We start from the raw sequence: 21,539 nt of genomic DNA, 5'->3' as shown, positions 1-21,539 counted from the left end.
GAGGCAGTAAAAATGTGCCTTCTACTGTTTATAACCATAAATGCACAATGACATGCAACTGTTCTGCAATTTTTTCTTGGGCTCTTGGTGGAATGGGTTGGTCCCCAGTCACCCTGTACAATGATATTTTTTAAAAAAACAGTTTATCTCTAGAGTCTTTGATGTTCCCGTTATTCTTTTAAAGATCAATTGATGGCTGACTTAATTTCATCAATCCACGACCAAATATTGAGCGTTCTATTATTATAGAATCCCAGGTCTCTGAAGTTTTCAGCTTTATTTTTACATTATTTTGGAATTCAGTTGAGCCTCATGATGTTTAGGTCTTTGAACAAAAGTTACTAGTCATAGTCGTAGAGATGTACAGCATGGAAACAGACCCTTTGGTCCAACTCGTCCATGCTGACCAGATATCCCAACCCAATCTAGTCCCACCTGCCAGTACCTGGCCCATATCCCTCCAAACCTTTCCTATTCATATCCCCATCCAAATGCCTCTTAAATGTTGCAATTGTACCAGCCTCCACCACTTCCTCTGGCAGCTCATTCCATACGTGTACCACCCTCTGTGTGAAAATGTTGCCCCTTTGGTCTCTTTTATATCTTTCCCCTCTCACCCTAAACCTATGCCCTCTAGTTCTGGACTCCCCACCCCAGGGAAAAGACTTTGTCTATTTACAATGATTTGGAGATGCCGGTGTTGGACTGGGGTGTACAAAGTTTAAAAATCACACAACACCAGGTTATAATCCAACAGGTTTAATTGGAAGCTAGTGTGCTTTCAATTAAACCTGTTGGACTATAAGCTGGTGTTGTGTGATTTTTAACTTTTGTCTATTTACCCTATCCATGCCCCTCATAATTTTGTAAACCTCTATAAGGTCACCCCTCAGCCTCCAACACTCCAGGGAAAACAGCCCTAGCCTATTCAACCTCTCCCTATAGCTCAAATCCTCCAACCTTGGCAACATCCTTGTAAATCTTTTCTGAACCCTTTCAAGTTTCACAACATCTTTCCGATAGGAAGGAGACCAGAATTGCACACAATATTGCAACAGTGGCCTAACCAATGTCCTGGACAGCTGCAATGTGATCTCCCAACTCCTGTACTCCAGTTCCTGCATTAGATTCATTTTTTTTTCAGAAACCAAGTAATTTGGATGCCACAGATCTAAAATAAAAACAGAAAGTGCTGGAAATGCTCAGCAGATATGGTGTCATTTTGGGAGGAAACGAAAAAGTGGGAACATTCTGATGAAAAGGCATTGACCTGAAATTTGACTCTCCTGTCTCTACAGATTTGTCTTCTCTATTGAGTTTTTCAGCATTTTCTGTTATCAGTAGCTACCTCCTTCTGTGTTGCACTTAGATCAGTGCCATCATGGCTGTTGAAATTGAATGAATACGTGTGATAATTTTCATAAGTTTAATTGTCTTTTTGCCGTGCACTTGTTGAGATAATCAAAATGCAAAAATCTCTCGTTCTTTAAGAAGAAAATCTAAAGATGCAAAAAAATTGTGTACTTGGGTAATTTCTTTACAAAATGTTGTTTTTAAACTTGTTCAAAAGCAAATTAACTACAAACTGTAACAAATTAGATAAAATAGTTTAGAGGCTCATCTTTGTATTCCAAGTTTAATGAAGTTGTAATTACACATGATATCTGTTTGCACACAGTCTGTCAATCAATACATGCCAAATAATTCTTATAGGCCCCATATTTATAACAGTTGAAAATACTGAATACTGGTTCCTTCATGCTTTGCTTTGCATGGGGGAGGGGGGGGGGAGGGGGGAGGGGGGTGGGGGGGGCGCACATTTCACTACAGGTTAATAGGTACTTGTAGAAAGTAGCTTAGCACAAATATATTCTAAAAAAACTGTTAATGCTGTGAGTAGTAATAAGAGTCTTTTGAATGTAAACGGGTCAGTCAGCTCCAGACCTCATTCCAGCCTTCGTTCAAAAATAGACAAAAAAGCCAAATTCTAGACATGAGGTGAGATTGACAATTCCCAAAATCGGGTTTGTTGTCAAGGAGTCCTAGCAAAACCAGGTAATTGGAATCCGAGGGGAAACTCATCACTGTTGGAATTGTAACTAGCACAAAGAAAAGTGCTTATAGCTGTTGGAGGTCGATCATCTCTGCAGGAGTTCCTACTTCTGATCAATCTATTCAGAGATATTACCACACACCTCTGGAGCAGGTGGGACTTGTTCAGAGGCAGGACATTATTACATTACATCACAAGCATGGTTCCGTAGGGTAGTGTCCTAGGCCCAACCATCTTTAGTTGTTTCATCAATCACCTTCCCTCCATCATAAATGGAACATTTGATTATTGCAGAAGGTTCAGCAGCATCTGATACTGAAGCAGGCCATGTCCAAATGCAGCAAAAACTGGGAAATGTCCAGGCTTGGACTGAAAAGTGGCAAAGGACATTTGCATCACACAGATGCCAGGCAAAGACCATTCTAATATGAAACAAGCTAACTATTGCCTCTTGGCATTCAATGGTATTACCATTATTGAAATCCTCCCACTATCAACATCCTGGGTGTTACCATTGATCAGAAACTGAACTGGGCTAACCATAATGATTGATTTTATTTGTTGTCACACATACCAAAGTACAATGAAAAGCTTTGTTTTCAAGTAGTACAGGCAGACCATAGTAAGCAAGGATGTACAAATCAGAGACCTAGAAGCATACAGGTTACATTGCACAGGGCGTGAACTGGGGGAATCATTGTTAGCAAGATCAGCATTATTTGAGGCTAGAGAATCCATTCATCAGACTAATAATGGTCAGGAAGAAGCTGTTCCTGAACTCTGTGTGTGTGTGTGTGTGTGTGTGTGTGTGTGTGTGTGTGTGTGTGTGTGTGTATACAGGCTTTGGGGTGAGATGGGTCTTTGATGTTGGCAGCCTTATTATGTGGTAGCAAGCTGTGTAAATAGAGTACATGGACGGAAGGTTTGCTTCTGTGATGGTTTGGGCTGTGCACAACCTTCTGTGGTTTGTAATGGTCCTGGACAGAGCAGTTGCCATATCAGACAGTTATGCACTTGGATGGTATGCTTTCAGTGATGCCGCTGTAGACCTTGATGAGGGTCCTTATGGACATGCCAAACTTTCTGAACCACCTGAGGAAGAAGAGGTGTTGTGACTTCCTGACCATCCCATCTACATGGCAAGTCCAGGACAGATTGTCAGTTATTGTCACTCCGTGACACTCTCCACCCCCTTTAGCTCAATTCTGTTGATGTAGATCGGGGCGTGTTATCCTCCTCGCTTTCTGAAGTCACTGGTCAGTTCTTTAGTTTTGCTGAAGTTGTGAGAGGTCGTTCTCCTTGCACCACATCACCAAGCCATTCTGTTCTTTGACTGATCATTGTTAGATATCCACCCAACTATGGTGGTGGTGTCAGTGAACTTGCAGATGACATTGGGAAATTGGCAATACAGTAGAGGTCTAAGAGTGCATCCCTGGGGGGTTCCAGTGTTGTGTTATTCTGGAGGAGGTACTGTTCTTCACTGATTGCGGACTGTGAGTCAGAAAGCTGAGGATCCAGTTGCAGAGGGCAGAGCTGGCACCAAGGTCACAGTATTGAGATCCGTGTGGGGGGGATAATGGTGTTGACTGCAGCTCCACCTTCAATGCGCAAGAGTCTAATGTAGGTATCCTTGTTGTCTAGATGTTCCAGGGATGAGTGTAGAGATGGGGCATCCGCTGTGGACCTTTCATGACAGTAGGCAAATTGTAGGGGATCTAGGCAGGTTGGGAGACTGGAGTTGATGGGCCATGACCAGCCTCTCAAAGCACTGTGATTATTGAGGTCACAGCCACTGGGCAGTAATCATTAAGGCAAAATGCATGTGCTTTCTTAGGTACAGGGATGACGTTAATCTTGGAGCAGATGGGGACTTTGTCTTGTTGGATGGAGAGGTTGAAGATGTTGGTGAATACCTCCACCAGTTGGTCCGCATAGGATCCGAGTATTCGGCTGGGGGCAGTGTCCACGTTGTCGCTTTCCTTGGGTTGACTCCTGAAAAACTAATCTGATGTCTGCAGCAGTGACTGAGAGAACAGGTCTACCTGGGGCTATCAGGACAGATGTTACTGTATCACTGGCACTCTACTCAAACTGAGCATAGAAAGTATTGAGCGCATCAGGGAGGGATGTGTCTTTGTCTGTTATCTTACTCTGCTTCATTTTGTATCCCGTAATGTTGTTTAGGCCTTGCCATCGGCGAGAGTCTATTTTATAGGTTTGGGCCTCTAATCTGCTCCAGTACTGCCTCTTAGCATCCCTGATGACTTTGCGGAGGTCATATCTGGATTTTCTGTATTGGTCTGGGTCATCTGACTTGAATGCTGCCTGTCTGGTCTTAAGTAGGGAGTGGATTTCCTGATTTAACCAATGTTTACAGTTGGGAAACACTTGGATTGACTTCTTTGGTACACAGTCATCCACACATTTGCTATTGAAGTTTGTGTCAATGGTGGCATACTCATGTCAACATTAGCGTGCGGCACGGTGGTTAGCACTACTGCCTCGCAACACCAGGGTCCCAGGTTCAATTCCAGCCTTGGGTGACTGTCTGTGTGGAGTTTGCACATTCTCTCTGTGTGGGTTTCCTTCTACATTCCAAAGATGTGCAGATTAAGTGAATTGGTCATGTTAAGTTGTCCATAGTTGTTAGGTCCATTAGTTGGGGTGGGTTACTCTTCAGAGGTTGGCATGGACTTGTTGGGCCAAAGGGCCTGTTTCCACACATAGGGAATCTAATCTAAAGGACTTAAGTAACGCTGTTTTGTGGGCGGCACGGTGGCATAGTGGTTAGCACTGCTGCCTCACAGCGCCAGAGACCCGGGTTCAATTCCCGCCTCAGGCGACTGTGTGGAGTTTGCACGTTCTCCCCGTGTCTGCGTGGGTTTCCTCCGGGTGCTCCGGTTTCTTCCTACAGTCTAAAGATGTGCAGGTCAGGTGAATTTGCCATGCTAAATTGCCCGTAGTGTTAGGTAAGGGGTAAATGTAGGGGTATGGGTGGGTTGCGTTCGGCGGGGCGGTGTGGACTTGTTGGGCCGAAGGGCCTGTTTCCACACTAGGTAATCTAATCATCTCAGTTTTCTGCTGATTACTTGAACATGGTCCAGTCCACTGATTCCAAGCAGTTCCGGAGACACTCTTCCACAGCCTCCACCAGCATTGTACTTCCTTTTATGAAGGGTCCTCCTGTTTCGATTTCTGCTTGTAAGCTGGGAGGAGGTACACAGTGCTGTGATCTGATTTTCCAAAGTGTGGGTGAGGGATGAAACAGTAGGCTGCTTTTACTGTGTAGCAATGGTCCAGGATGTTTGGCCCTCTGGTGGGACAGGAGATGTGTTGGTGATACTTCGGCAGCATGCTGAAGTTGCTGCCCATAATGAATAGGGCCTCTGGGAATTTTGTCTCTGGAGTATTTATGGCAATGTAAAACACGTCTGAGGCATTCTTCACATCCGCATGGGGTGGTTTATAAACTGCTGTCAGGATGGCGGAGGTGAACTTGTGTGGTGGGTAATCGGGACAGCATTTTATGAAAGGCATTCTAGGTCTGGAGAGCAATCGCTTGCCAGTGTCGCTGTGTCCAAGCACCAGCAGATGTTGATCAGGAAGCATACCCCAACGCCCTTCGCCTTGCCTGAGGACACCATGTGACATATGGAAACCTGTCATCTTATAGAGCACATTCGGGAATGGCAGAGGTGAGCTAAGTCTCCATGATGCAGACCACACAACAGTCTCTCAGTTCCCTCTGGTAGGGAGGTCCAGATCTGAGTTCATCGATTTGTTTTCAATAGCCGGGATACTTGCTATGCTGGGGAGAAGGGTCATTTAAATACAGTGGCTACAAAAGCAGGTCAGAGATTAGAGTTAGAATTAGAATCCCAACAAGTCCACACCGACCCTTCAAAGAGTATCCCACCCAGATCCATTCCCCTACCCTTTTACTCTACACTTCCCCTGACTAATGCACCTAATCTTCACATCCCTGACCACTATGGGCAATTTAGCTTGGTCAACACCTAATCTGCACATCATTAGGAATCTTGCAGTGAGTAACTCCCCACCTGACCCCCAAAGCTTGTCCACCAGCTACAAGGTGCAAGTCAAGAGTGTGATGGAACGCTGTCTGATTGCCTGGATGAGTGCCACAACATTTAAAACGTTTGACAGCATCCAGAACAAAGCAGGCTGTTTGATTGACCTACATCCACAAACATTCGTTCCCTTCCAGAAGTTCATGATGGCAGTGGCTTCTAGAAGCAGAAGCCATACGTCGATGCGCACATTGATTGTATAAAGAGCTTCCCAGCCTTTGCATGGCAAAGTGACTTAGAGCAAATGTCGCTTCTTACAAACACTTTCCAAATCAATGACCACTACCACCTATAAAAGGAAGAATGCAGCTGATACTTTGAGATCTCACCATCTACATGTTGTCTTCCAAGCTGCTCAACAGCTTGACTTTTCTTTTTCAGTATTACTGGGTGAAAATTTTGGAACCCTTTTCTTGATAGTATTATAAACTTTGGCAGTTCAAGAAGGCAGCTCCACACTACCTTCTCAAGGGCAATTGGAGATGGGCAATAAATGTTAGTGCAGCCAAAACTGACATCTGTTCAATTAATTTAAAAAATACTTGAACTGAACATCATTTTGTAAAATGCATCCACATCCCACCCTATTCTCTCAAAATTCAAGCCACCTTTTAAAAATACTTGCACGAAATGTCATCATTAAATATTTTAATGTATGTGTATGCAGTGCTAGCAATAAAAGCACATAGGTTCCCTAAGGTTTCTTGGCATGATGTATGGGGAAAATGAAGGTTTGAATAGTGTGTTAATCATAGAAGTAGTGGAATGGCAAGAAATGGAAGATATAGGAAGCTTTTCTTAGTGTTGGTCCATTATTATAAAATAATAGGATGTTTACATAGGAACAGTAAGAAGCCATTCAACCCTTCAGGCCTGTTTAGCCATTCAGTGAGATACTGGCTGTTCTGTGGTCTAATTCCATATATCTGCCTTTGTCCATATCCCTTCATACCTTTTGCTTAACAAAAAAAAATTATCTCTAATTTTACGTAAACAACTGATTCATCATCCACTGATGTTTGGAACATTCTTCCACATACTCTACCACCCTTTGTGTGTAGAAATGCTTCCCAACAGTCTTCTGAGTGGTCTGGCCCTAATTTTAGACTATGCCCCTAGTTCTAGAGACCCTAATCAATGGGAATACTTTACCTTTATTTATCCTGTCTTTTTCTGTTTAATATCTTGAAGACTTCAATCAGATCACCTCCTTAACCTTCAAAATTCTAGAGACAATGTCCTTAATTTGTAGAATGTGCCCTCAACATAACCCCTTAGGTCCAGGTATTATTCTTGTAAACCCACATGTACTCCCTTAAATGCTAATATATCCTTTTCAAGGTGTGGTGCCCAGATCTGCTCTCCATATTCCACATGCAGCCTTACCAGGGTTTTGTACAGCTACAGCACAACTTCTGCATCCTGTTACTCCAGTTCTCTCAATATAAAGGCCAGTATTCCATTAGCCTTCTTAATTACTTTAGTTCGATGGCAGAAATGTAATTAATGCTCATAATAAAGCTGCTGATTTTGGAGTTCAGTAGAGTATTGTTTCTGTTACTGGATTAAAAATTATGAGAATACGAGCTCAACTGCAGTTAGAGAATTAACCTGAAAATAAAAAGCTTGTATCAGTGAAGGTGAAACAGTTTGGATTCTCATGTAACTCCACTGGTTCGATAATAACTCCAATCTCTTATCAAAATGGTTCACTCATATATGGTATTTCACGAGGCCAAACAAGCAATTTAGAGTCCAGATTAGAGTAGTGTTGGAAAAGCGCAGCAGGTCAGGCAGCATCTGAGGAGCAGGAAACCCTCCTGATGAAGGGTTCCTGCCTGAAACAGCGTTTTATTTTTTATTTCCCCAGCTCCTCAGATGCTGCCTGACCTGCTGTGCTTTTCCAGCACCACTCTAATCTTGACTCTAATTTCCAGCATCTGCAGTCCACACTTTTGCCGAGCAAGCTATTCAGTTCAGAGCAACCAGCATGGGTATTAATTTCTAGCCAAATCAAGTGGCATTTGTATCAAATAAAATGTTATAACAGCAATAAAATTAATATTAATTGTTTTAGCGGTACTTAGTAAGGAAGCTATCTTCAGATTTCTCAGAATCAACTGATTGCCCTTGCCTACAACAGAGATTCAATTTTTTTTTTCATCAAATTGGTGACACTTGGTTGACATAATGTCACCAGGGCAACACCTTGTCTAAATGTTCAAAAAGGAAGCTAAACAATGAATGGTTCATTTTTAGAAAAGACTCCAAGATTTGCATTTTTTCCAGGTGGGGTGTTTTTATAATATTACTGAACTGGTAATTTAGAAGCTGAAGGTAATCCTTTGGAGACACTGGTTTGAATCCCTCATGAAATTTAAATTAAATTCAATCTTGAATAATGCCCTTTAGGGTAGGAAATCTACCATCTTACCTGTCTGGCCTACATTTGACTCCAGACCAACAGCAAAATATTTGAATCTTCAATGGCCAAGCAAGTCACTCAGTTTAAGCGTAACAAGGAGATCGACAAATGCTGGCCCTGTCAGTACGGCCCACTAAAGAATAAAGTACCTTTCCAATCTAAGTAATGATTTGAATCCTTGATCAATGTTCCCACATTTTTTTCCTGGAGATTCTTAAGATGTGTATAGTGGACCACTATTAACCCAGATTAGACCAATTTTTAAAAATATAAATTCATCCTTTTTGGTTTGAATGGGCCAGTATCAACGCATCATGTGTTGAAAACATAATCCCTATCACTCTGTTTGGAAGGTCAAATGTTCAGAGTGATGCTGAGTTTATTCTTTGTAAGTTCCTATTTATCAACTGCTGTTGATTTTGTTACTTTGGGAATAATCAGAAGTATTCATTGGTAAATATAGCATTAAACTGATGATCTGTGTAACACATCTTAACTTGAATAAAGCAGTTCTTATTTCACATTTCTTTTCCCCCCGCAGTGTGAAAAGTGGTCAGATACGAAATCTGGAATCGGCAAAAGTCTCCATGGTTGGTCAAGTAAAACTGTAAGTTTTTATTTTGTTGTTTTAATGATTCCTTACCAACATATTCTCTATGTGCAGTATTGGCAGGAAAATATTTTTTTCCCCATTACGAACTTTGTTTCTTTGTGGAAATTTGAATTTCATCATTAACTTACTGGATAGAGTTTTATGCTTAGTTTCTTTAGTATTATTTCATCAGATGTTTGCCAAAACCAATTTTTTAAAAAAAAGAAAAATTGCTTATGGGATATTATGATGTGGTGGTGCTGGTGTTGGACTGGGGTGGACAAAGTCAGAAGTCACACAAAGCCAGTTAATAGTCCAACAGATTTATTTGAAATCACAAGCTTTTGGAGTGCTGCTCCTTTGTCAGGTGAAATGACTTGTGATTTCATATGAACCTGTGTTGTGTGACTTTTGACTTTGTTATCATTGCTGGCTAGGCCAACATATTGTCTAATTCTCCAGCATGTAGTTTAGCACATCACTATTGGTTAGGAACCAAGTGTCAGCCAAATGAGAGAATTCTCTTGCCTGAAGGATATTAGTGAACCAAATGGGTTTTTAACATAATTTATTTTCTTATAATTTTCTATAGAACCTTTTAAAAGTACAAAATAAATCTTGAGGTATTTCATAGAAACATAGGGAAAATACATAGATGTACTAAATGCTGGCACACCAGCAATGCCCACATTCCACAGTGAATTTTGAGGAAAAATAAAGGTCCTTGAGACCTGATGGCTTGGGAGGATTTAAATATGGCAAAGACATTCTTTCAGTTTTAAATCTCAAGACCAGAAGCCAGTATAGATCAGCAAAAATGGATGGTGTCCTTGAGCTTTGATTTGGCATAGGATAAAGGCATCGGAGTTGGACGACGTGAAGTTTATGGATGGGAAGCCATTAGAATAGTCAAAATTAGAGGTGACTAATGGATGGGGGTTCAGTTGACAGATGGACTGAAGTTGATTTTGGGGTGCATACAGATAAAGCTACAGAAATTGAAGTATGCAGTCTGTGTGTTGGATATGATTTGGGGTCACTAACTCAAGAAAAGTTGGAATACAACACAGTTGCAGATATTCTGGTTCAACTTAATTAAAGGAAGGGGAGTGGAAACTCTGAAGAATGTAAGCATTTTATATCAAAGTTCAACTGTTTCCATTGTCTTCCTAATATTTAACTGCAGCTTGACGACTGATCCAAAAAAAATTACACAGCTTACATACCGTGGCCAACAGATTAGGAAAAGTAGTGCAGGTGAATGTAATTTGGCTTCTATTTAAATAGTGACGCTATCTTGGTGAATGCTATTGTGGAAGAAGGTGTCAAGGATAAATTCTGGAATGAAGGTTCACAGTGGGTAGGAATACCAAAGGAGATTATGTTCCAGACAATAAAACAGTTGAGCTAAGCTATAGAATGCTGTAGAGTTATGGTAGGGGGATGCTATGATCAGTCATATCAAATGCTGTAGAATGACTGAGGAGAGAGAATATTGTTCATGACTGGAGACTCTAGTGAAAAATATGGAGACGAGCAGGAGAATTGATGTTTCGGGCATAAGCCCTTCATCAGGAATGTGGGGGAGGGTGGGAAAGGGGGCCGAGTGATAAATATGATGGGAGATGGGGCTGGGTGGAAGGTAGCTGGAAAGGCTACGCAGATGCGTGGAGGGGTGATGGTGATAGTGATAAGTCAGAATGTAGGGTGGAACGGATAGGTGAGAAGAAAGATGGACAGGTAGGACAGTTCAAGACAGCGATGCCAAGTTGGAAGGTTGGATCTGGAATGAGGTGGAGATGAGGAAACTGGGAAATTTGACATTGATGTTTTTGTGGTTGTAAGGTCCCGAGGCAGAAGATGAAGTGTTCTTCCTCTAGGCATCAGATGGCTAGGATTTGGTGGTGGAGGTGGCCCTTGACTTCCATATCCTTGGTGGAGTGGGAGGGGTTGTTGAAGTTGTCAGCCACAGGGCAGCAGGATTGTTTGGTGTGTGTGTCCCACAGATGTTTGCTGAAATGTTTTGCAAGTTGGTGTCCTGTATCCCCAGTGTAGAGGAGACCACATCGAGAGCAATGGACACAGTAAGTGAGGTGTTTGGAGCATCAAGGAATTAAGTTCAATTCCACCCTTGGGCAGAATGGAGTTTGCACATTCTCCCTGTCTCTGTGTGGGTTTCTTCTAGTAGCTCCAATTTCTTGCTGCAGTCCAAAGATGTACAGGTTAGGTAGATTGGCCATGGAGAAAAATATAGGGTGGGGAGGGGTTTGGATGAGACATTCTTCAGAGGGTCAGTGTGGATTCGATAGGCCGATTAGGTTGCTTCCAAGCTGTAGGGATTTTATGATTCTAAGCAAATTTCTGTCCACACCAGGGATCAACCTAGTGAATCTTCCCTGGATTGCTTCCAATGCCAGTATATCATTCCTTGGATAAGAGGTCCAAAACTGTTCAGTATGCCAGCTGTGGTCTAACTAGTGCCTTGTATAATTTTTAGCAAAACATCCAAACATTTATGCACCATTCCCTTTTGAAATAAAGGCAAATTTCCCATTTTGTCTACACTATTACCCACTGAACTTGGATGCTTGCTTTTTGTAATTCACACTCTGGGATCCCAAAATCACTGTTTGCTGCAGCTTTCTGTAATCTTTCCCCATTTAAATACCAGTCAACTCTTCTATTCCTCCTGCATAAGTACATTAATTGCATTGTGCCATTATGAAAATAATGTCTCATTTAAGATGGATCCTCATTAAACACCATCCAAAAATTTACAAATACAATGAGATAATTTCAATTAGTTTTAATGGTCCAAATGGATAGTAAAAGTCCAAAATTGCATTAACAATCTGTTCTAACAGTTTCCCTCAGTCTCTGTTTAAACTTCAGAAAGTGTCCTGTATCTTCTGGTTTCAGATCTCCGACTGATGATTGGCAGGACTGCCAATAAAGTTACTACCACCTCAAAGCTGGGAGCTGCTAGAAATTAATTCTTGCTACTCCATAATGACTAGAGCAACTATATACTGTGTGTAGGTGGTCATTGCAATGTTAAACAAATTTGCAATGTCTCAAATAATCTGGATAGATGTTTCGATTGAATTCTAAATGCACGACTTTCAGTTATGTTGTTCAGTGAATTTAATCCCTGGGAACTAACTTCAGGTTACAAATAGAATTTTAGTGAAGTTGTAACAAGAATCTTGTATGGGGAAGTAATCAAACTTCTAGAAAAGTTAAATATTTACTCATTCTGAATTGTTTCCTCAAGTTGTGAGGATGATATCAACACTCCAGGGAGCTCCCATTCTGTTGTGGACACAGCTATTCATGAAGAGGAGGAGGAGGAGGATGCGGCAGAGGAGGAAGAAGGGACAGCGAAGAAAGACAAAGAACCTGAATCAAGTAAAAAATTGAAAGAAAGTAAAACTGAGGTAAGCGATGAACTGTGGATTTTAAGTGTAAGCCATCTATTCAATTGCTTTATTGTTTGTTTTCATGAAAATGTCTTTTGTTACGTTTTCAACCTAACTATATTCGTGTTCTTTAAGTTGTATGCCTTTTCCTTTTTTTCTCTTTGAAATTAGAAGTGCCAAGTAATGTAACCAGCTCTTAAAAATTAAATGTTAAATTCAAGTCTGTTTTCAAAATATTTTAAAAGTAAAGCTTTCTAAGTTAAGTGAATGTAGTAATTGATTTTATTGTTGGACTCTTTGTTTCTAGCAGTGTGGATACTTATGTGTTTTGTTCCTCCTGTTTGTCTCTCTTCTAAATCCTCCTATTCAACCCTATTCTGAAGACATTAAATCCTTACTGGCTACATTATTGCAGAGTAATCTAATGGCCATTGTATTTTTCTGCATCATCAAAGCGGCTACCTGGTTTCCTCTCTGAAAATATATCAGCAGGGAATACAAATGATTTTTTAAACTGCTCATAGAAATAATATGTCACAGTGCAGCTAGAGGCCATTCAGCCCATTGTGCCTTGTGTCAGCTCTTTGAAAAGGTATTCAATCATTCTCACAACACCACCTGTTCTTTCCCCATACTGTTATCATTCACCAAAGGTGGAATGTAGTATCATGTGCAACATCACAACACAACACTACCTGAAAAATAAGCTAGCTTTTTTTTTCGAAATAGTTTGCTTTGTATGTACAGTATCTGAGAATTCATTATTTTAGCTGTTACATCATTGTTGGATTATTTCTGTTTCTTCCTCTGTCTAGGCTGTTCTGCTATTAACTAATAAAGTTATTGTATGTTTATTATTTCAGTACACATGGCGTGTTGAGTTGTCCAAAACTGAGAAGTACTGGGAGGGATGGTTTAAAGGGCTATCCAACCTCTTTCTCGGCTGTCCAGTCCCCAAACTATTATTACTAGCAGGTACAATTTCATCTTGGTCTACCTTTGTTCCTTTTTGAAAACTATTTTTATACAGTTTATTTTATACAGTCTATTAAATAAATTCAATAACCCATAGCTATCTTTTTTTCTATTTTGCAGGTGTTGATAGATTAGATCGAGATCTTACAATTGGTCAAATGCAAGGTAGTAATATTAACTTTTCATCTTTAATTTTAGCTGGTTTATGTTCTATCGCCTTAAAGTGTTAATATAAGTAACACGTGATTTTTAAATCTGTATTTATCATTGATGTAAATTCCATATTAAAAACTCTTTGCTTTTCATGAAACTTGATGCATGGTATTTCCATCTCCACTTTTTGTTACTTTGATCCTGTGTAAATAGTTTATCGAGCTGGTTCCATCATGAATAGTGCTGATTTGTAATTTTGATCAGTTAATAATTTGATCAAAATTTAGCCTTTGTCTGAAGGGGGGTGGGAGAGCAACCGACGCTTGATGAGTCAATTTTTCAAAAAAAACTATTCTCAAATGACAACAAGGAGTTCACTAATGTGATTATGATTCTCATTTTTTTTTTAGGAAAATTTCAGATGCAAGTTCTTCCACAATGTGGCCATGCTGTACATGAAGATGCCCCAGACAAAGTAAGTCTCTGATTTTGTTATGGCATTCAAATTTTAACAAATTCTGAGCCTGAAAATTTGCAGACTTAGGTGAACCTAGTGACTAAGAAATGTCACCAAATCAGAGTGATAAGGGAGCATTTTATGACATTGCTGATTTAAGCTCTATCACCTAAATTAATAAGTTGAGTTTTGTTTTAGCCGCCAGTAATTCTACATAAATAGTTTAGAATTGTAACGTTTGCGAGAACCTTTTTTTTAATGATTTGAATAACGAAAATGCATGTGATTTCCTCAAAACTTTTAACAAACTGGACATGACAGACCAAAACTGACAAAATCTATAAATGCCAGAAGCCTGTAATAAAAACAACTGAACTATTTTCACCTGTAAGAAGAAAGGCATTTTGGATGTAAGGCCTTCCCCAGAACTGACTTGCATCTACATAGAACATAGAACAATACAGCGCAGTACAGGCCCTTCGGCCCTCGATGTTGCGCCGATCAAAGCCCACCTAACCTACACTAACCCACTATCCTCCATATACCTATCCAATGCCCGCTTAAATACCCATAAAGAGGGAGAGTCCACTACTGCTACTGGCAGGGCATTCCATGATCTTACGACTCGCTGAGTGAAGAACCTACCCCTAACATCAGTCCTATATCTACCCCCCCTTAATTTAAAGCTATGCCCCCTTGTAATAGCTGACTCCATACGCGGAAAAAGGTTCTCACTGTCAACCCTATCTAACCCCCTAATCATCTTGTACACCTCTATCAAATCACCCCTAAACCTTCTTTTCTCCAATGAAAACAACCCCAAGTGCCTCAGCCTTTCCTCATAGGATCTTCCTACCATACCAGGCAACATCCTGGTAAACTTCCTCTGCACCCGTTCCAGTGCCTCCACATCCTTCCTATAGTATGGCGACCAAAACTGCACACAATATTCCAGAAGCGGCCGCACCAGAGTCTTATACAACTGCAGCATGACCTCAGGACTCCGGAACTCAATTCCTCTACCAATAAAAGCCAGTACGCCATATGCCTTCTTCACTGCACTATTTACCTGGGTGGCAACTTTCAGAGATCTGTGTACATGGACACCAAGATCCCTCTGCTCTTCCACACTACCAAGTAGTCTACCATTAGCCCAGTAATCCATCTTTTTATTACTCTTACCAAAGTGAATCACTTCACACTTAGCTACATTGAACTCCATTTGCCACCTTTCTGCCCAGCTCTGCAGCTTCTCTATATCCCGCTGTAACCTGCCATATCCTTCCTCACTGTCTACAACTCCTCCGACTTTCGTATCATCCGCAAACTTGCTCACCCAACCTTCTAACCCTTCCTCCAGGTCATTTATAAAAATGACAAACAGCAATGGTCCCAAAACAGATCCTTGCGGAACACCACTAGTGACGGCACTCCAAGATGAATCTTTGCCATCAACTACTACCCTCTGTCTTCTTCCAGAGAGCCAATTCCTAATCCAAACCTCCAACTCACCCTCAATGCCATATCTCTGTATTTTCTGCAGTAGCCTACCATGGGGGACCTTATCAAATGCCTTACTAAAATCCATATATACTACATCTACCGCTTTCCCCTCATCTACCTCCTTCGTCACCTTCTCAAAGAATTCAATAAGGTTTGTGAGGCACGACCTGCCCTTCACAAAACCATGCTGACTATCCTTGATCACATCATTCTTATCCAGATGTGCATAAATCCTATCCCTTATAATTCTCTCTAAGACTTTGCCCACAACAGAAGTGAGACTCACTGGCCTATAGTTACTAGGATTATCCCTACTCCCCTTCTTGAACAAGGGAACCACGTTTGCTAGCCTCCAGTCCTCTGGCACTACTCCTGTAGACAAAGAGGACACAAAAATCAAGGCCAATGGCTCTGCAATCTCCTCCCTTGCTTCCCAGAGAATCCTAGGATAAATGCCATCAGGCCCAGGGGACTTATCTATTTTCACCCTTGCCAGAATTTCCAACACCTCTTCTCTACATATCTCAAAGCCCTCCATTCTACTTATTCGTGCCCCAGTATTCGTATCGACAACAATGTCCTGTTCCTGAGTGAATACTGACGAAAAGTATTCATTCAGTGCCTCCCCAATCTCTTCAGCCTCCACACGCAACTTCCCATTACTATCCTTGATTGGACCTATTCCTTCCCTAGTCATTCTTTTATTCCTAACATACCTATAGAAAGCCTTAGGGTTTTCCCTAATCCTACCAACTAAGGACCTTTCATGTCCCCTCCTTGCTGCTCTTAGCTCTCTCTTCAGGTCCTTCCGGGCTACCTTATAACTCTCAATCGCCCCTATTGAACCTTCACGCCTCATCTTTACAAAGGCCGCCCTCTTCCATTTAACAAGGGATTCCAACTCCTTATTAAACCACGGCTCCTTCACACGACCCTTTCCTCCCTGCCTGATAGGTACGTACTTATCAAGGACACTCAATAGTTGCTCCTTGAACAAGTTCCACATATCAATTACGCTCTTGCCTTGGAATCTACTTTTCCAATCCACACATCCTAAGTCATGCCTCAACGCATCATAATTTCCCTGCCCCCAGCTATAACTCTTGCCCTGTAGTACACACTTATCCCTCCCCATCACGAGACTAAAAATCACCGAATTGTGGTCACTGTCCCCAAAGTGCTCACCTACCTCTAGTTCTAATACCTGGCCTGGTTCGTTACCCAGAACCAAATCCAGTATGGCCTCACCTCTTGTTGGCTTATCTACATATTGTGTCAGGAAACTCTCCTGCACACATTGCACAAACACTGACCCATCTAACGAACTTGAGCTATAGCTTTCCCAATCAATATCAGGAAAGTTAAAGTCTCCCATAACAATCACCCTATTACTGTCACTCTTCTCCTGAATCATCTTCGCAATCCTTTCTTCAACGATTCTAGGACTATTAGGAGGCCTGTAAAAGACTCCTAACAGGGTGACCTCACCTCTCCTATTCCTAACCTCAACCCAAACTACCTCAGATGGCAAATCTTCATCCATCTTCCTTTCCACCGCTGTAATACTATCTTTGACAAGCAAAGCCACACCCCCCCCTCTTTTACCCCCACCTCTGACCCTACTAAAACATTTAAACCCTGGAACCTGCAACAGCCAATCCTGTCCCTGATCTAGCCATGTCTCCGTAATAGCCACAACATCGAAGTCCCAGGTACCAACCCACGCTGCGAGTTCACCTACCTTATTTCGTATACTTCTGGCATTAAAGTATACACACTTCAAGCCACTCTTCTGTTTACAGGCACGATCCTTTAAGATTGATACCATATTCCTACCCTCCCTACACTCCAGGTCCTGCACCCTAAAGTTACAGTCTGGGTTCCCATGCCCCTGCAGAGTTAGTTTAAACCCCCCCCAAGAGCACTAGCAAACCTCCCCCCAAGGATACTGGTGCCCCTCAGGTTCAGGTGCAGACCATCCTGTCTATAGAGGTCCCACCTTCCCCAGAAAGAACCCCAGTTATCCAAATACCGAAATCCCTCCCTCCTGCACCATCCCTGTAGCCACGCATTTAACTCTTCTCTCTCCCTATTCCTCGACTCTCTATCACGTGGCACGGGTAACAAACCAGAGACAACAACTCTGTTCGTTCTAACTCTCAGCTTCCAACCTAGCTCCCTAAAAGCCTGTCTAACATCCTCAGCACTCCTACCTATGTCATTGGTGCCAATATGGACCACGACTTCAGGCTGCTCCCCCTCCCCCTTAAGGACCCGGAAAACACGATCAGAGACATCACGTACCCTTGCACCTGGGAGGCAACATACCAAACGTGAGTCTCTCTCGTTCCCACAAAACCGCCTATCTGTGCCCCGAACTATCGAGTCCCCAATTATTATTGCTCTGCTCTTCTCCACCCTTCCCTTCTGAGTAGCGGGGACAGGCTCCGTGCCAGAGGCCTGAGCCCCGTTACTTACCCCTGGTAAGTCGTCCCCCCCACAAGTATCCAAAACGGTATACTTGTTCTTGAGGGGAACGACCACAGGGGGTCCCTGCACTGGCTGCTTCCTCCCAGTCCCCCTCACTGTCACCCATCTATCTGCCATCTTTGGAGTTACTACTTCCCTATAGCTCCGATCTATGACCCCCTCTGCCTCCCGAATGATCCGAAGTTCATCCAACTCCAGCTCCAGTTCCCTAACACGGTCTTGGAGGAGCTGGAGATGGGTGCACTTCCTGCAAGTGTAATCAGCAGGGATGTCCATGGCATCCCTCACCTCATACATGTTGCAGGAGGAACATTGCACTGCCTTCACTGCCATCCCTCTAAAGCTAACCTTTATTTAAAAAAACTGGGTCTAAAGAATACAACAAGCAAAATTCGGCACTTACCTCCTTACCACAACGGATCTTATTATTAGGTTAGAGGAGGAGGGCGGGAGGGAGGCACTACCTCCGTAGTGCCTCGGGTTCTTCAGCTGCACGCTTTTAAAGGGGAAACAAACCTACCCAGGTAAGCTTACGCTCTACCTGCTTCCGGGTCTCGGCTGCCTCTCTGGTCGTCATCACTTCCCCCTACTGCTCCCGCTCTTTCTGTGAAGAGAGAGTGAAAAAAAAACCACCGCTGCCCGCTACCGGTAAGTACTTTTAAAACAAACAGTCTTACCTTAGCTGCTGCTCGCACTCAAAATGATTTTTTTTTTTTTTTTTAAACAGAGAAGATCCATTTTCATTTTAATGATTTCACAACAGTTTAAAATAAGAGAATGTCAACTTGACTTTTTGTAAAAAAAAGTCCCTCTTCCACCCCCAATCCTACAAAATATTCCTAAATCACATTCAAAACACTTGATTAAAACGAGAAGCAGTGGCTACTCCACTGCAGTCACTTCAGCCTCTGCTCAGTTGCCATTTGCTTAGAGGGTGGGAGTAAATGGGAGCACAAAAGTCTTCAGCTGGCCTGTTCCTTTACCTCATACATTACACACAAAGATCTTGGGTGTGTTCAATAATGGTGACTAATCCCACCTTTTTAAAAAAAGGTCAAACATGATCCACCGACTTCTTAATACAAAGAGAAATCTAAAAAAAAAAGTGGAGAGAATGAGAACACCCGATGTGCTTGATGCATTCAAACAGTAATGTGACATTACAGGCTCTTTCACCCAACTGGGTTTCTGTAAAGGTGTTTACCAGCTAATTGTGCTGGCCATTACCCAGCTCCTCAGATCCCACTGGAAGTGGGACTGCGGTTTCTCCCTTTTTTCCCCTCCCCCAAAGGCCAGTCACTGACAACACCATGATTCCCTCCCTGTGGGGGGTCACCATTGCTCTGGACTATGAGCTTAGGTTTGTGATGCCATATTGTAAACTGCTTGAAGGGGTCTATTGTTTAAGGGCACTGCTCTAGTATGGCTTGGAGAGAGTGTTACCATTTAAATACAGACCCCCCCTCCCTTAAGGCCCTTCCAAACAAGACAAAGTGACTCCTTCCTGATACAAGTTGATGCAGAGTGGAGATGCTGCAGTCATAGTGTAGTCATTATGTACATCAGTGTGACAACTTATCCTAACAAATTACTCCCAGAAACAACATTCCAGTCCTGTACCCTAGTGTTATATATTTCAAAATACATTTTCCCAGGTTCCAGTTTGGAAGGGTCTAGCTTTATCATCTCTGGACTGTTAAAATGGACTGAAAATTTACCGCCCCCAGCCTAAAAATACATGGTTGGTTTCCTTGATGGAGGGACAGAGTGGCCAGAGTTTGGTTTCAGCTGAAACTTTATAAATAATCATTTACTGTTTCATTAAACAATTGGTGTGCCTTTCCAGTATTTTATGCGTGTTATTTTTGTATAACTATCAAAATCCTTCTAGGCTTTCGGTGAAATTTGTTTAACTTACTTTGTCTTTAGAAGTTTAGAATCTGATGCAGTGGATGAATATGATTGTCATAACCAGAGCACAAATCTAAATTTTCTTTTGTATTCAATCAAAGTGTGTCATCTTCATTTTTTTTTCTAGGTGGCAGAAGCTGTTGCAACATTCATGGTTCGTAATAAATTTACAGAAGCAAAGGGTGAAATCCAAAGGTTAGGTGTTTTATCTGTTTCTCATTGTACAAGATATTGGAACGATAGGTTACAGTATGGAGATAAACCATTCAAACCTGTATGGTATTTTTCTTAAGCCACCTAGATCAATCCTGCTTTCCATAACTTTATTAATTTCTATATTTCCAAAGAAGTTAATGACTTTTTCTTTTTAAAAAAAAAATCAATATAAAGCATTTTAGCCTATTTTTTCTGATTTTTTTTTTTAAATGGTTATTTTAATCTTGCCTGCATCTACCTCATTAAATTACTTATTACCTTCCTTGAACATCTCTAGAAGGTCAACTTATAATTTTTTTCTACATTTAGTATATTTAAAGGCTCTGTTGGAGACACTGAACAGGTCTCAAAGCTTATTCCATTAAGCCATACCCACCAGATCAAGGAAATAACAAGAATTATGTGCGTGCATGCATGCATGCATACTAGGGGGCCTGACATCCCATCCCAGGACTGTCCCACAAATATCTGCTTTTTGGGTATGGAGGAGAGGAATGTCATGATTCAAATTCCCATGACCCATAAGGGTTTGAGAATTGCATTTTGGAAAATCCTAATATAGGTGGTGTATGCTGACCAGATAAAATATTTGCCATTTGCTTATATCACTCTCAATAAACTTGAACAGTTCTCCATATATTTTATATCTTTTTCTTTTCAGCACTTACCCCAATTTTTAATAGATCCAACAGCCTTCAAACTCAGCTTCGACTGTATACGCATTCCAGACCACCAAGAAATATCCACGTATCATCATCTGCCTAATCTGAGTAATACAGTGAAGCTGGAATGTCAGAACTCCATAAGCCTATTTCACCCTGCTGTTAAATCTATATTCATTCATAGAAACTCTCATCGTGGGCACTACAGAATGACTGACTGAAAAGTGCAACCTGTTTCTGATTCAAACATTAAAACAATTAAAGGGGATTGCTTAATCAAAGTGTTTTTTTTCTTGCACATGTTCTTCTATAGAACATGGAAATATGTTCATCAATTGTTTAGGAGTTGAGATGTTCTCTGGAACTCTGTTTGCAATACCAATAATATCTGTGGTTCAATTTGGGTCTGTTTTAGAACTGGGTTAGGTGTTCCTTGACACAAAAAAGAAAGTTTTAAAACAAAACAAGAGGAAAAGAGCACAAGTGTGCAGGATAACCCAGAAGAAGAAGTCTAGTTGCTGAATTTGTCGTCCTCAAAATACAAACACTCCTAACTTTAGACATGTACTGACACTTAACCTAATTTACA

At 41.5% G+C, this 21,539-nt stretch overlaps 1 protein-coding gene across 2 annotated transcripts in view; it reads left to right on the top strand.

The window, feature by feature from the left end:
• ppme1 (protein phosphatase methylesterase 1) overlaps positions 1-21,218 on the top strand; it is a 61,372-nt gene extending 40,154 nt beyond the window's left edge. For both annotated transcript variants that reach the window (XM_072577063.1, XM_072577062.1), the window contains 7 exons: positions 9,114-9,179; positions 12,439-12,601; positions 13,447-13,558; positions 13,679-13,723; positions 14,122-14,186; positions 20,200-20,267; positions 20,950-21,218. In XM_072577063.1, coding sequence (XP_072433164.1) covers positions 9,114-9,179; positions 12,439-12,601; positions 13,447-13,558; positions 13,679-13,723; positions 14,122-14,186; positions 20,200-20,267; positions 20,950-20,968 — 538 coding nt within the window. In that variant the 3' untranslated portion in view covers positions 20,969-21,218. The remainder of the gene's footprint in view (positions 1-9,113; positions 9,180-12,438; positions 12,602-13,446; positions 13,559-13,678; positions 13,724-14,121; positions 14,187-20,199; positions 20,268-20,949) is intronic.
• Positions 21,219-21,539: the final 321 nt, after the last annotated feature.

This window comes from Chiloscyllium punctatum, chromosome 9 (genome assembly GCF_047496795.1).
Source record: "Chiloscyllium punctatum isolate Juve2018m chromosome 9, sChiPun1.3, whole genome shotgun sequence".
In the NCBI taxonomy this organism is placed as follows: Eukaryota; Metazoa; Chordata; class Chondrichthyes; order Orectolobiformes; family Hemiscylliidae; genus Chiloscyllium; species Chiloscyllium punctatum.
The sequence above is the reverse complement of the archived record's forward strand: the minus strand, read 5'-3'. Positions and strand labels throughout refer to the sequence as shown.